We start from the raw sequence: 14107 nt of genomic DNA, 5'->3' as shown, positions 1-14107 counted from the left end.
TAAGAGGGTTACACAGGTAGTTATATAACTTATCTTCTATGAGGCCCTCATCATAGAAAGAACTAATTTAAAAACAACAAATCTTTGAAAAACTAGTTTTCAGACATATACAAGGCAAGCATTAGTATAACAATATATGTAACAGTTATATTCGGTATGACTATACATAGATCATGTGAACCTTCTTTTATAAATTTATTTCGTATACATTTTGCAGATTATCTGGAGATCGACACTTCATGATTTTTTTTTACATAAAATGTCCATAAAACCAATGTGACGCCTCTAGCGTTCAACGAGCCTACATATAAAGTCCACTCGGAAATATATCAGAAAACTTTGTTTCTTGTCACTACACTTGTTGTCGTAAACAAGAAAGAAGTGTTAATTTGATCTCTGCTACCATCCAAATCTTTCATCCAACCAGCACACCGATCCTAAATCTATCATTTGCTTAAATGGGACATTTTTAATTGGTTTCTCTTTAAAAAAGCGCCCTTGAATAAGTTGAAATAATCATTGTTTTTTTTATAAAATTTTGTAAAATTAATGGGTCGATCATTGGACACATTGAATAATGTAAGGGACGACATCAAAAGATCGATGTAGGATAAAAAGACTTAAATCAAATAGTTTGGGGTGGGGGGTAAAATTCTGCAAGTTTTGTATATCTAAAATCGATTTTTACATATATCCCTATTGGTAAATCAATTTTTCCCAAATTAAGTTAAGAGGGGGGTTGGGGGGGGGGGGGATCAGTGAAAATATATGTGAATTAAGTTTTTTTTATCCTACATTGAACTTTTGATGTCGTCCCTAAGTGGTCTTCGGAATAACATTAACTGATAAAAAATCTATTCTAAGAAAGAAATATACAGGCCATCGCGCCACAAGTAAATCTAACCAATTTGTACACAAGAGGGACGAAAGATACCAGAGGGACATTAAACTCATAGATACAAAATAAAAAAAAATTCCAAAGACACTGTTTACAATATTATTCTGAAGCTAACTTCAATGGTGATTTAGCTAAATAATTTCAATTACTTTAATAATGACGATCCTTCCGTATTGAAAAAAAAAGCATGCTATACTATGGTACTTATCATTTGTTATATTATTTTTATATTATACGAGAAAATTATAATTATGTTACTCATCCTTTGCGCTGTGATTATTTATATGATATTTGTTTGTTTGATTTTGTGGCTAATAATATAGGGTTATTGCACGAATATTGTCCCGAAAGAATTTTATATTGCACGAGCTTGCGAGTGCAATATATGTTCTACGAGGGACAATCTTCCCTAATATTCATACAATAACCCTTTTATTGTATAGCAATATAATATTTGAAAGTAAAAATTGGTTTATTATAATAAACTAAGATTTAAACGTTGATGACGTCATGAATTTTGAAGATTTAATGCACTAGTGCAATATTAGAATTTATTGCACGCTAACTTTTGGTTACGTTCTGTGGGAAATATTATATTGCTATACAATAGTTAAACTTATTCATTGTTATCAATTTGAGCGTTTTTATTTTAAAACAATTTATAAATCATCTGCAATGCATATAAATGTAAAAAAATACTTTATACTTAATTTTTGTTATTTAAAAGAAAACACACCCGACTTTACCCACAAATAAGCACTGACCACCATGAAACATAACAAGAATGTTAAACAGTATCAATCTATCAATGTTAGAAAACACGAAACATAAAATTTTACATTCAACGGCAGATCTCCCTCTCAAAAATAAAAACAAATCAATCCTAAAAACACAGTTAGACGTACATGTAGTTAAGAGTGTCTTTATATATACATGTAAAATAAGTGTGTGTCTGTGTGTTGGTGTGTGTGTGTGTGTGTTGGCGCTTCACTGACTACACGTGACTAGAATGGTAAACACTTTAATTTGTTTTTTTTGTACTACAGTATTAACAGTATTAATCAATAGAAGTGACCACCCTTTAATCTGCTTCTTTCTAAAAAAAAATGAATTACTCAAGAATTTTCACATTTTTAATTCATTTAAAGTAAAAAGTTCAATATAATAGCAATAATTGAATTGATAATGATAGCAAAATACCAACACATTTCTTCATAAAAGTTAAACTGCAAGAAATACAAATTAAAAATACCACATCGTACATTGTATCTGTCGAGATAAAATCTTTTAACTTCTTTACACACTATGCTCTTACCTAATGAAGGTTACTGAAGGTTAGATTGCCGATCTTTTCAAGTTTTTGGTACAAGTGGGCAGTGGTGGCCTCTCCGATGGAATGCAATACTGCATTAACCTGACGAAGTAGAACCCAACACTGCCTCAGCCATGACGCCACAACTGTGGTAGTTACATTGTATTTTTGTGGGCTTCAATAAGCTTACAAAAATAAATTTAGAAAACTAGAGTACGAGACTATCATTTCTCGTTCTCTTCATTCTCGTTTACTCTCTCTTTCTCTAACATAAGTATGTCTCAATCCATTCTTTTTTCTTTCTTTCTTTCTTAAAAGTTTATTCTTTCTTTCTTTATTATTTCTTCTTTCTCTCTTTATTCCATTCTCTCTACTTGCTCTACCGATCCCCGCTCTGTTCTGTTACTCTCTCTCTATTCTTTCTGTGCGCGTGATAGAGAGTATAATCGAGAGCAGTGAGGAAGAGAGTGTAAGATAGTAGCTGTGAGGGACAGTGTAAGCGAGAAGCTGTGAGGGACAGTGTAAGCGCGTAGATGTGAGTGAGAGTGTAAGAGTGTAGGAATAGTAGTGAGAGAGAGTGTAAGCGACTAGTAGTGATGGAGACTGTGACCGAGAAGCAGGTGAGGATGAATGTGAGAGAGTAGCAGGTGAGGAAAAATGTGGGAGAGTATTAGCGAGTAGCAGATTAGGAAGTAGGTGAGGGAGAGCATGAGCGACTGTAAGATGAAGGAGAGTGTGAGAGAGAGAGAGTATTAGGTGAGGGAGAGAGACGGATAGTGCGAGAGAGCGGGAGAGTGTGTGAGAGAGCAGGTGAAGGAGAGTGTGTGAGAGGGCAGGTGAAGGAGAGTGTGTGAGAGAGCAGGTGAAGGAGAGTGTGTGAGAGAGCAGGTGAAGGAGAGTGTGTGAGAGAGCAGGTGAAGGAGAGTGTGTGAGAGAGCAGGTGATCGGGAGAGTGTAAGTGAGGGAGCAAGTGATCGAGAGTGTGTGAGAGAGCAGGTGAAGGAGAGTGTGTGAGAAAGCAGGTGAAGGAGAGTGTGTGAGAGAGCAGGTGAAGGAGAGTGTGTGAGAGAGCAGGTGAAGGAGAGTGTGTGAGAGAGCAGGTGATCGGGAGAGTGTAAGTGAGGGAGCAAGTGATCGAGAGTGTGTGAGAGAGCAGGTGAAGGAGAGTGTGTGAGAGAGCAGGTGAAGGAGAGTGTGTGAGAGAGCAGGTGAAGGAGAGTGTGTGAGAGAGCAGGTGAAGGAGAGTGTGTGAGAGAGCAGGTGATCGAGAGTGTGTGAGAGAGCAGGTGAAGGAGAGTGTGTGAGAGAGCAGGTGAAGGAGAGTGTGTGAGAGAGCAGGTGATCGAGAGAGTGTAAGTGAGGGAGATGGGCAGTGTGAGAGAGAGAGGAAAGGGAGAGAAGTGGTGAAGAGAGAGAAGTAAGGTAAGTATATAATCTAGTGTAGATGCTCTTTATAATTTAATTTATATTTGTTATATATAATGTAAGGAAAAAGATTTCATACGTTATATAATTAGTTAAACTTATGTTCAATCCTATCTGTCTTCTTGAGCAATTGAAATCATGACATTTTTGTTTCCTTTTCTATTTCAAAAAAATATATCAATAACACAATAACACGTATGTCAAAAATTAAGTATAAAGAAGTTATCCATCTAGCAACAATCAATTCTGATATGCTATTGAGTTGTGGCATAGCAGAAATATTTACTGAGTTGGTTTAATAACGTGTGAAAGCACCATGAATAAAAAAATCAAACACGTGAGTAAATGTTTCATTTTTCGTTTGAGTTAGGTTTCACTGTAATCACTTTATTTTGAATTGTTATATCTTTTATTTATATAATATACATAAGGTGTATGAAACACTCATTTAACCGGGTTGCGAATAATGTATCAGACAGAAGAGTAAATGCTCTGTTTTTCTCTCTTGGTTACATCACTCCCGATTGCCTTAGGTTTTACTGTTCACAAACATTTTACAAATATTTTAATATAATAAGTTCTATCTAGCATAAAACATAATTCAAGTTTGGTTGTCATGCACTGTATAGGCATTGTCCAAGCGCTGTTGATTATATGCGTTATGTGAAGGTTGAATGAATGAATGAATTCTTTATTTGCAAAGCAGTAGTTACATGCTATAGCAACACAAACATATTTACATTGTGACACACAATAAACAACAGAGAACAATATAATAAGATATTACAATAGACAAATGATCAGCTTATTAGATGTGATCTAATCTGCCAGGCAGATTTCAAATAATTACATAATTTTCCAACTAAAGATCTAGATTTTGTTTGATACAAATAAGTAAGTTTCGTCACATTTGGCCACGAACAGTACTAATTTGGTAAAAACTGCAGCCGTACATGTCTATACACAGGACACACTAAAGTAAAATGATGCTCATCTTCAACACTTTTCATATTACAGGAAGTACATAATCTGTTTTCTCTGAGTATATTTGTATAACACCCCACCTCAACATTTAACTTCATAGTACCACTACGTAGTTTTGTGAAAAAATGTGAATTATAGTTATAATCTACGTAATCTTCAAAACAAAAATCTAATTTTAAAATTCTGTACATAGTAAGTTTCTCACAATCCTGTATAGATGCAAACCAACTTTGAATATATTGATCTTTTAACCTAGCTCTTATTACATCTAATGATATATTTATACCAGACTGCTGGTACCATACAAAGTTTAAACCAATACTAAACAATAGGTCACGAACATTAGAAACCCAATTAGTTTTACCAGTATTTGCATCTCTGAGTAACAATATATAAATATCATACACAATAAGTGGTTTATGAGTTACAATTTTTAACCAGTATTTCAAATCTTTTTGTTTTCTAATTACATTCATTAGCAAACGCCCTAGTTCGCCATATAAAAATACATTTGGCGTACTTTTACCCAGTTTCAAAATAGATCGACAAAAACGGTTATGGATAATTTCAACATCATTTCCACGATGGAAACCCCAAATTTCCGAAGCATAATTTATCACAGACCCAACCATATTATCGAATAAATTACATTTCTTTTTCTTCGTCAAGTATAAACCATTTGTTGAATTATTCAGAGCTGACAAAGATCGTGAACCTTGTAAGGCTAATCGCTTCTGTGTTTTTAAAAATTTTCCGTTACAGTGTATCAGCATACCAAGATATATATACGAATCGACAATTTCTAGTTCTTCGTTGTTGTAGAAAAATTTTGCAGTTACGGGTTGCCAGCCATTTTTGAATACAACAACTTTCGTTTTGTTAATATTCACTTCTATATTCCATTTATTACAATAGATAAGTAGTTTATCAAGTAGTTCCTATAGAATTTCAGGAGATTTCCCAAATAATATGGTATCGTCTGCAAATAGTATTAAGTATATCAGAACTTCGTTAATATTAACTATGTCAGCTGAAGGACTAATATTCATGTCTTCAATCAAGTCATTTATAAAAAATAAAAACAGTAGAGGTGATAAGGGCTCCCCTTGTTTTACACCAAGAAAATGTTCGAATGAGTCGGACAGTAAATCGGCAGTTTTTACACGCATTTTTACAGATGAATATACTGATCTAACCATAGTCACAAACTTTGAGCTAACACCACTCCGTAATAGTTTATAAATGAGAATCCTCCTGCTAATTTTGTCGAACGCTTTACGGAAATCCACAAACGAACAATAAAGTTTTTGTTTATTCTGAAGTGAAAGTAAAATAAATATAGCGCCTACAGTTGACTTGCCGGGTCTAAATCCAAATTGGTTATCGATCAATGTGTCTTCTTCTTCGGACCAACTGAGTAAACGATTTGTCAAAATAGTAGTATAAAGCTTCAATAAAACACTGATCAATACAATCGGACGATAATTATTAGGATCGGATAGATCACCACTCTTTGGGACAGCAACTACTAGACATTCTGACCATGAATCTGGGTATATTCCCGAACTATAAATGTAATTAAATAGAGCCTTTAATATTGATGCAAATACGTCAGGACAGGCAGAAAACATTTCACTTATTAGTCCATCGTTACCTGAATTTTTGCCGTACTTCATTTTTTTTATTGATGCTACTACTTCGTTTTCAGTTATATCAGAGTCTAATTGTGTAACATTTATATCGCCAAATACCGTATTGTCTACGAGATTACGAACTTCTTTACATAGATCCTGCGAATTATCTCCTAGTATTGACTCAATATGTTTCATCATGGTTTTGTTGTCAATTTTACACTTGTTGTTCGCTTTTCGTTTTAACGACAACCAGAACTTTCGCGGTTCGGTACTAGCTAAGTCGCAGAGTTCGATAACTTTTTGACGTTTGTATTTAAATTGTGCTTTTCGTTTCATTTTATTATAGTTGTTTCGTGAAATAACGTATGCCTTTCGGTTGACGTCTGACGGGTGATGTTGGAAAAGGTTTCTAGCCACATGAAAATCTGTACGTGCAATCGCACAATTGTTATCAAACCACTCGTTGTTCGGCCTAACTTTAGTTTCATCTTGATGTATTAACAAGGATCTACCAAAAACTTTATTAGCACTATTAAATAAGATGTTTGTAAATTCCTTAACAGCATGATTTAAGTTATTTGTATTGGTAATGTTATTAACTATAGACAATAAATTATTTTGTTCTTGTTGGATAATATCTATATATTCATTAGATCTTTGTATATCCCACTTTATGTAATTGCGAATCTTTGGAAACGATAACTCCGGTCTAAAATTTCGGAATTCAAGTTCGAATAGTAATGGTGTGTGATCAGAAAATTCGTCGAAATTCAGCACATCAAAATTCTTAATAAGTTTATAATCGCTAGGTGAAACAAGTAGGTAGTCATTGACACTCCTGACATTCATTGTACAAAATATGAATTTTCCAACACGATTTCCGAGTCTTCCATTAGCAATAGTAAGTTCAGTATTATAACATAACTGTAAAAGTTTTCGACCAAATGCGTTAATGGTTTTGTCTACGGAGTGCCTTTTCGGAACAATTGGGGTTACAACGTGGTCTACACTTTCTAAATACAGATCTTAGTTATCATATTTGATAAAACATCATCAATTTCACCAATATGACTATTTAGGTCGCCACACACTAAACATGAACCCTTTTCTTTATACTCTAAACAAATACGTTCTATAATATCATAAAAATCAACATCACATTTGTTATAAAAGTTTGATTTTTCATGTGGTATATAAGAAAAACATATGTAGATATCATTTGCAGTATTAAAAAAATCATGATTTAGTTTAATTATAACAATACCACAGTCTATCTCTCTATCTATAGAAATACCTTCTGATAACTTTGTTTTACAAAAAATAGCTAATCCACCTTCACTTCGAGTACCAATTTTAACATTTCTATTCAAACATACAAGTTTCACAAAACCTTCTATTTCTATAATATTTTTCTCTTGTAACCAAGTTTCACATAAAAACAAAATTTCGTAAGTATTTACAAAATTCAAAAAAACATTGTCTTCATAACAAGAATTTAAACCATGTACATTCCAACTTAAACATTTTAAATTGCTCAATTGTTCCCTGTGCTGCCCCTATGGGACATACTCTTTACCACCCACAAAAATTTTGTCCTTCACAAAATATGCCTTGATATCCCTGGAGCGCAGTTCCTTCAGTAATGGTAATTTTTCTTTTCTACGTTTTTGTATTTCTCATGGTAATTGTTCAGAAATTCCAAAAGGTGAATCTTTCAAATTCTTTGAACTTTTCTTTACAAGATCCCGCATCTCAAAATTTGCAAACTTTACCAGGATTGGTCTCTTTTTTTCCGGCTTATTTTCCCAATCTGAACGAATCAAGTATTGTTATTTTATCTGCAGGGTTTTCAATTTTTAAGTATTTACCACAAAATTCCAAAACCACATCCGAACACAGGTCTGTTTCATTTTCCGGAATATTGTAAAATATAAGATTATTTCTCATAGAACTCATATGGACATCAGTTAACCCATTTTGTAACCTGTCATTTTCCTTTTTTACTTGGTCTATTGATTTGCTCAACTTTTCATCATTCACATGGTTGTTTTTTAACTGCTTTGCTAATTTGTCAAATTCAGAAGGTTGGGAGATTCCACATGATAGCGTTCCTTTATTGTAAAGTATTATATCTTATAGTTATATAGCATAACTTATATAAAGTGTATCAAAGTTTCATAGGACTGGGTTGCGACGAGTATTTGTAATAAATTGAGCATTATATATGCAGCAATTGAAAAAAATATGGAAATAAACTCATCATAGATACCAGGACTATTTGAAACAAACAAAAGTTTGGAAAACAAATCTTTCAATAACTCCACAATAGAAACAGCTCAACGTCTATAGATTTTCGAACTTTTAATTATGTTCTAATGATCTGGTTTAAAAAAAGTTAACATCTTTTAAAAGAAAAGTTTCAAAGTCTGAAAAAATTGAAAAATTCCCAAATATAATTCGATTATAGAAGATTTTCAACTGCTATAATTGTGCATCGATTCTGGTGTGTAAAGCTTTATTCATCTTGATTGTAAAATGTAGTGTAGATAGCACAAGTTTGTCTTTCGTTATTTGTGCCAGAAAAAACCCAACAACTGTGATTCCAAGTTTGGATACAAAAACGGATAAAAATTCATCAGCAACTCTAGACTAGAAGGAACACAACTTAAACAATTGCGCAACTTTTGTAAAGTTTGACGGAGCTTCATATAAAAAAAACCCGTAAGATGAGCCATTTACACAAAAATGATAATTCCGTTTTTGCTGTCATTAGCCTTCCGAAATCACAGTACTATAAATTAAGGTAATAGTAGTTTAGCAATGTTCCAGTCGGATTTTCAAGTCAGACATGTACAGTTAAATAGACAATAATAGTGTATTGACTTGACATATCAACGATATAAGCATGAGGCTTAGAAACGGGGAAATGCGAGGATGTGCCGAGCTATTCCCCCGTTTCGGACCGAATCCTTATATCGTTGATATGTCAAGGCAATGCACTATTATTGTCTTTATACTGCAATCTAAAAAAAAACATTTTCAATTGTTGTTTAATGCGTTAAGGTTATTTATTTGATTTAAATATTGTGGGAAATACCCTTTAAAAAGGCCTCACATCATGCTCGTGGAGAAATATACAACACAATGAAATTTACATTTACCTGTTGAAACCAACACTCGATGGTGAACGAAATCGTTTGAGTGTGGACTTAAATATCAACCATAAGCATAAAACATAATGATTTATAGGTTGCAAACAAAAAATATTAACAAATTAAATATATTTTTTCCAATAATTGCAAAAGAAACAATGTTGAGTCGTTCCACGCATCGTTTTATGCATTTGAAACAAGAACAGGTTGAAGAGGTCGTATGAATAATTCAATATTATTTCAGCAATTTCTATTTTAATATTCATGAGGAAAAGTGATATCGGGTCAGTGACTGTATATGACATAGAAATATACAGTCAACGCATTTTGACTGCTCAAATAGAACACGTCAGGAGGCTAAATGGAGGATCATAAAAGACATGGCAGATACCATTGGGACAATTAAAAGTTACAATTCACTCAAACTATTTATGACCCCCTCCAAAAAAAAGCCCCATTATCCCCCCCCCCCAAAAAAAAAAAATTAAAAAAATTAAAAATTAAATCGACTTAGAGATAAATATCACACAACACAAAAAAAAGTGACAACACGAACTGCGTCAAAGATTGAGGGTTGATCTAAGGTCCTCCGTTACAGTTGATGTGTCTACTCTTGGCAAACGACGTAACAAGTATAAGACTAATATTGATTTTGTGTTAGTCCTTATTCAATTTTTTCAAGGATCAAAGAAAAATCGTAAAGCTACGGTTTTGTTTATCTCTATGTATCTGTTTGTTTAGAAGCTTCAGTTTCGGATTCATTATGCCTTGAATATTTTTTCCAATTCTATAAATGAGAGGCAACCATAGTTTACAAATATCCATAGTTATAAAATCTATTTGAAAACACAAAACAAGAAAAATATACGTTTACTAGTACACACTTCAAACGGAACAAACACGATACCTACATGTGCATCCAGACTCATTCAAAATTTGTTATTATAGGGAATACGATAAACTGTTTTCCTTTCAAGATTAGAAAACTAACAAATGTATTCTTTTGTACTCATACATGAAACACCAAACAACCATATGATGTGTTCGCAAAGAACAACAGCCAATAGTCCACAATGGTACCTGTGGCCATACACCATATGTATACATGCACATCGACTATTGTCTTGATGGTCGATAGTGTTCCCTTTGAAAACAGTGTAACATGCATTGGGGTAGTCGATGCGGACAACACACACAAATGATGTTTTTGTTTACATTGTTTTATTAAATTATACATCATATATAATATATGCATCGTTATTTCAAGTGATAATTATATTTGCTTTGGACTATAAGTTTATTACTATATGGCATTATATAGTTCTTAATTTCAATGCCTGTAGTTATCATTTTGTGCGGATTTGACAAATTTTGAGTCTTTAATGCTTTTATTAGATCTGCGCTGCTGGGGAAGAAACTTCTGACCTTTCTTAATCATCTGTGTTTACCCCAAGTTATTAATATATCAATGTTTAAGTTTCTGAGTATGGTTTTGCTATTATTGAATGTCCTTTTATATGTCGTATGACTTTCCACAAGTATTCATTGAAGTTTAATATTCCAGAAACATGTGTTTTTCGAACGGGAACATTTGCAAATGTCGTTCGTGTCAACGTTATGCTCAATGTACTCACATTTATCATTTACAAAGCATTAAAATAATAGTTTTTGCATATGCGTAAAGAGCGGAAAAAATTAAACATACATTCACAACAAGGCTGATAACCAATATTAACGCATAGGTGATGTCACGTGGCGTAGATGATGTTGGATAATTAGTATGAGTGCGCCCGCACATCGGAAGTTATGATAAAAAAATATACACGTCCATTTCCATTAAGGGCTAAGGTTTATACTAAGACCCCAATATCGGCAAGAGTATAACTATGGAGGTCTCATAATGAAATCCGGACCGTTAGGGCAAATACCATGTACTTATCTGTATGAAGTAATCGAATACAAGAGAAAGATCTTGTTTACAGAAACATACCGAGTATAAAACGTCAGCCTTCATTGATTAGATATGTATATTTGGTTAAATCTCAATTTGCACAGAATGGCATATGTCAGTTTTACTGTAAACATTTTCTAACGAAGCATACTTTTAATTATCAATAATTATTCTTGCTGAATGTAATCATCTGTAATGTAGTAAGTACTAATACGACGCCCTTTGGTACTTATACTGTTTATATATTCTACCAATCCTAGATAATCATAATACTACAAACGAAAATTACATTACACCTGTTACGATGTACATTTCTTAAATTGGCTAAAATCAAAGGAAACGAAATCAGATTAAAATAAATCGATTGATGATTGACTTCAAATGAACCTTGTAACATAAATATTTTCCGGGGTTTAACTTTCACATGACAGGGCAATCCTATTGTTTGGAAGTAAGGCGGTGATGGATCTGATGCATATGAAACCCAATCAGTAAGAATATTTATTTTCATAGAAGGAAGGACATTTTGTACCCGGTCAGAGGTTAGTTTCATATTCAAGCAGGATAATACGCCTGCATTTTCGTTTCTACTCATATTTTCTAAACTCATGCTTAGTCTCTGATGAAAATTAAAAAAGTTTTAAACGATTCCGTTATTTCAATTTTACGTTTTATTTTTATTCCAGTATAAAATGCATTATCTAGCTATTACAGAATGTGATCGCCGTGACAACGTTTAAATTATTCATACAAAAACGAACGAACATGTTATATCATGCCTGCAGCATACACACGTTATTAATTTCTTTTATTGGATTTTGAAGACGTTGAACATATCTGTAATAATGTGTATCTGCCAACGCTTTCGCGCCAAAAAAAGAAAGCATTCAAATAAAAAAAGGTCAAAGAAAAGTTATAAGGTGTTTATACATAAAGAAAATTTTAAATACAATTCTAGAAAATATAAGATAAAAAATCAAATAAGTACCTTAAAGTATACAATTAAATACAGCAAAGGGAGGATAAATGGAATAGCGTAGTCATGTATCTGTATGGAGTCCTGTTGGTCTCATTGAGACAAAAAACATTAGGAGTTCCGAATATAATAGTGCTGGATTTGTAAAGCTTAGCTCTTATAATCTTAAGTCCAGAGCCTACAAGGTAAAGTTACGGAGCCTTTAATGTAATTAAATTACATTTCAATAAAAGATTCAAAGCTTTCAATGTGAACTCTTGCGCATACTATGTAAAGTTATTTATCAAATAAGATTAATTGCATATTTAGATAGCTGGTACACTAATAAAGATATATTTTAAGCTTAATGATACACCGCATATAACATTATAGTGAATCAATTGTCATAAGAATGCTAAATTGTATGTCTTACAAACTAATATAATATATCTTGTCAACAAAAAATATCAAATTACAAATAAATTAAATTATCTTATAAACAAAATAAGATAGCTTATTTGTAAGTATTAAGATTATATCTCCTTACGTATATGTTTTAAAGATATCATCAAAACAAAAGATGACCGTTGTTTCTTTGTTTCCTCTTATAGTTGATGTGTTTCCATTCCATCGGTTTGAGTTTGTAGCCCGGATTTGTTTCTTCTCTATCGATTTATAACTTTTGAACAGCGGTATACCACTATTGCCTTTATTTATAAACAACATAATGATACTCTCAACAACATTATATCAAACTCATTAATATATCTTAGATATAAGAAGTTTTGGTATTGGTGCCAATGAGACAACTCTCCAACTTATCAACTTATTGAGAAATATTTAACATGTTTAATATTAAATAAGATATTTTGTATATTAAACCAGACATATGATAAACTTATTGATATATGTTATAAACTTATTGAGATATGTTATAAACATATCAGATCTGTTATAAACTAACAGAGATGTCTTTTGAACTTATTAAGACATATAATAAAGAATAGAGATATCGTTGACACTATAAGATATCTTTTAAAACTAATAAAGCTATATTTTTAGCTAAATGATATATCTTAAATCTTGAATAAGATATCTTTAAAAACTAAATAAGTTATATAATGTACCATAAAGAAATAACTTTAGATATATCTTAATATGATATTGGGGTATTGTTTCATAAGATATTTCATAAACAAATTTAGATATCTTATATACTAAATAGGATGCATGTTTAATCAAGCATTTCATATATCATGTATAGCTTGTAAGATATTTTTAAAGTACTGAATAAGATATCTTATATACCGAATAAGATATCTTATATACTGAATAAGATATCTTACATTTTAAAAAAGTTATCTTATATACCTTCTTATCCATTCGTTTGATGTGTTTGAGGTTTTGATTTTGCCATTTTATTTGGGACTTCCCTTTTTGGGATTTTACTTTTTTCTGTATCAGTTCGTGTCTTAGCTGTATACAACTGCCCTGTTGACAGACACTACATATGATAAAGATGAAAATGAACTAATTTGTAAGATACATTTGTGTTTCTCTTCAAGACATTTGCTTTGGTACTAAATCTGTTACAGCTATTTAAAAAGTATTTATTGATACAGAGATTTGTAAAACTATAATTCTTTTGTTTCAGATCATTGGACGTGACAGATAAACACACCTGTTAAAGATGAACGTCTACATTACCAGTTTTATCGTCCTCTATGTTAACATATTTGTATTATCGTCTGCGGCATGTACGTATCTATGTAAAAAAAAGATGACAAATTACTTTA

The 14107-nt window shown here is 32.3% G+C and overlaps 1 protein-coding gene across 1 annotated transcript in view; it reads left to right on the top strand.

The window, feature by feature from the left end:
* The first annotated feature begins 13969 nt into the window (after window positions 1-13969).
* LOC143047385 (uncharacterized) overlaps window positions 13970-14107 on the top strand; it is a 45519-nt gene continuing 45381 nt past the window's right edge. The window contains exon 1 of the mRNA XM_076220415.1: window positions 13970-14068. Within this exon, the coding sequence (XP_076076530.1) occupies window positions 14002-14068 (67 nt within the window). The 5' untranslated portion in view covers window positions 13970-14001. The remainder of the gene's footprint in view (window positions 14069-14107) is intronic.

Source organism: Mytilus galloprovincialis, chromosome 10, assembly GCF_965363235.1.
Source record: "Mytilus galloprovincialis chromosome 10, xbMytGall1.hap1.1, whole genome shotgun sequence".
Taxonomy (NCBI): Eukaryota; Metazoa; Mollusca; class Bivalvia; order Mytilida; family Mytilidae; genus Mytilus; species Mytilus galloprovincialis.
This window is presented reverse-complemented; position numbering and strand designations above follow the sequence as displayed.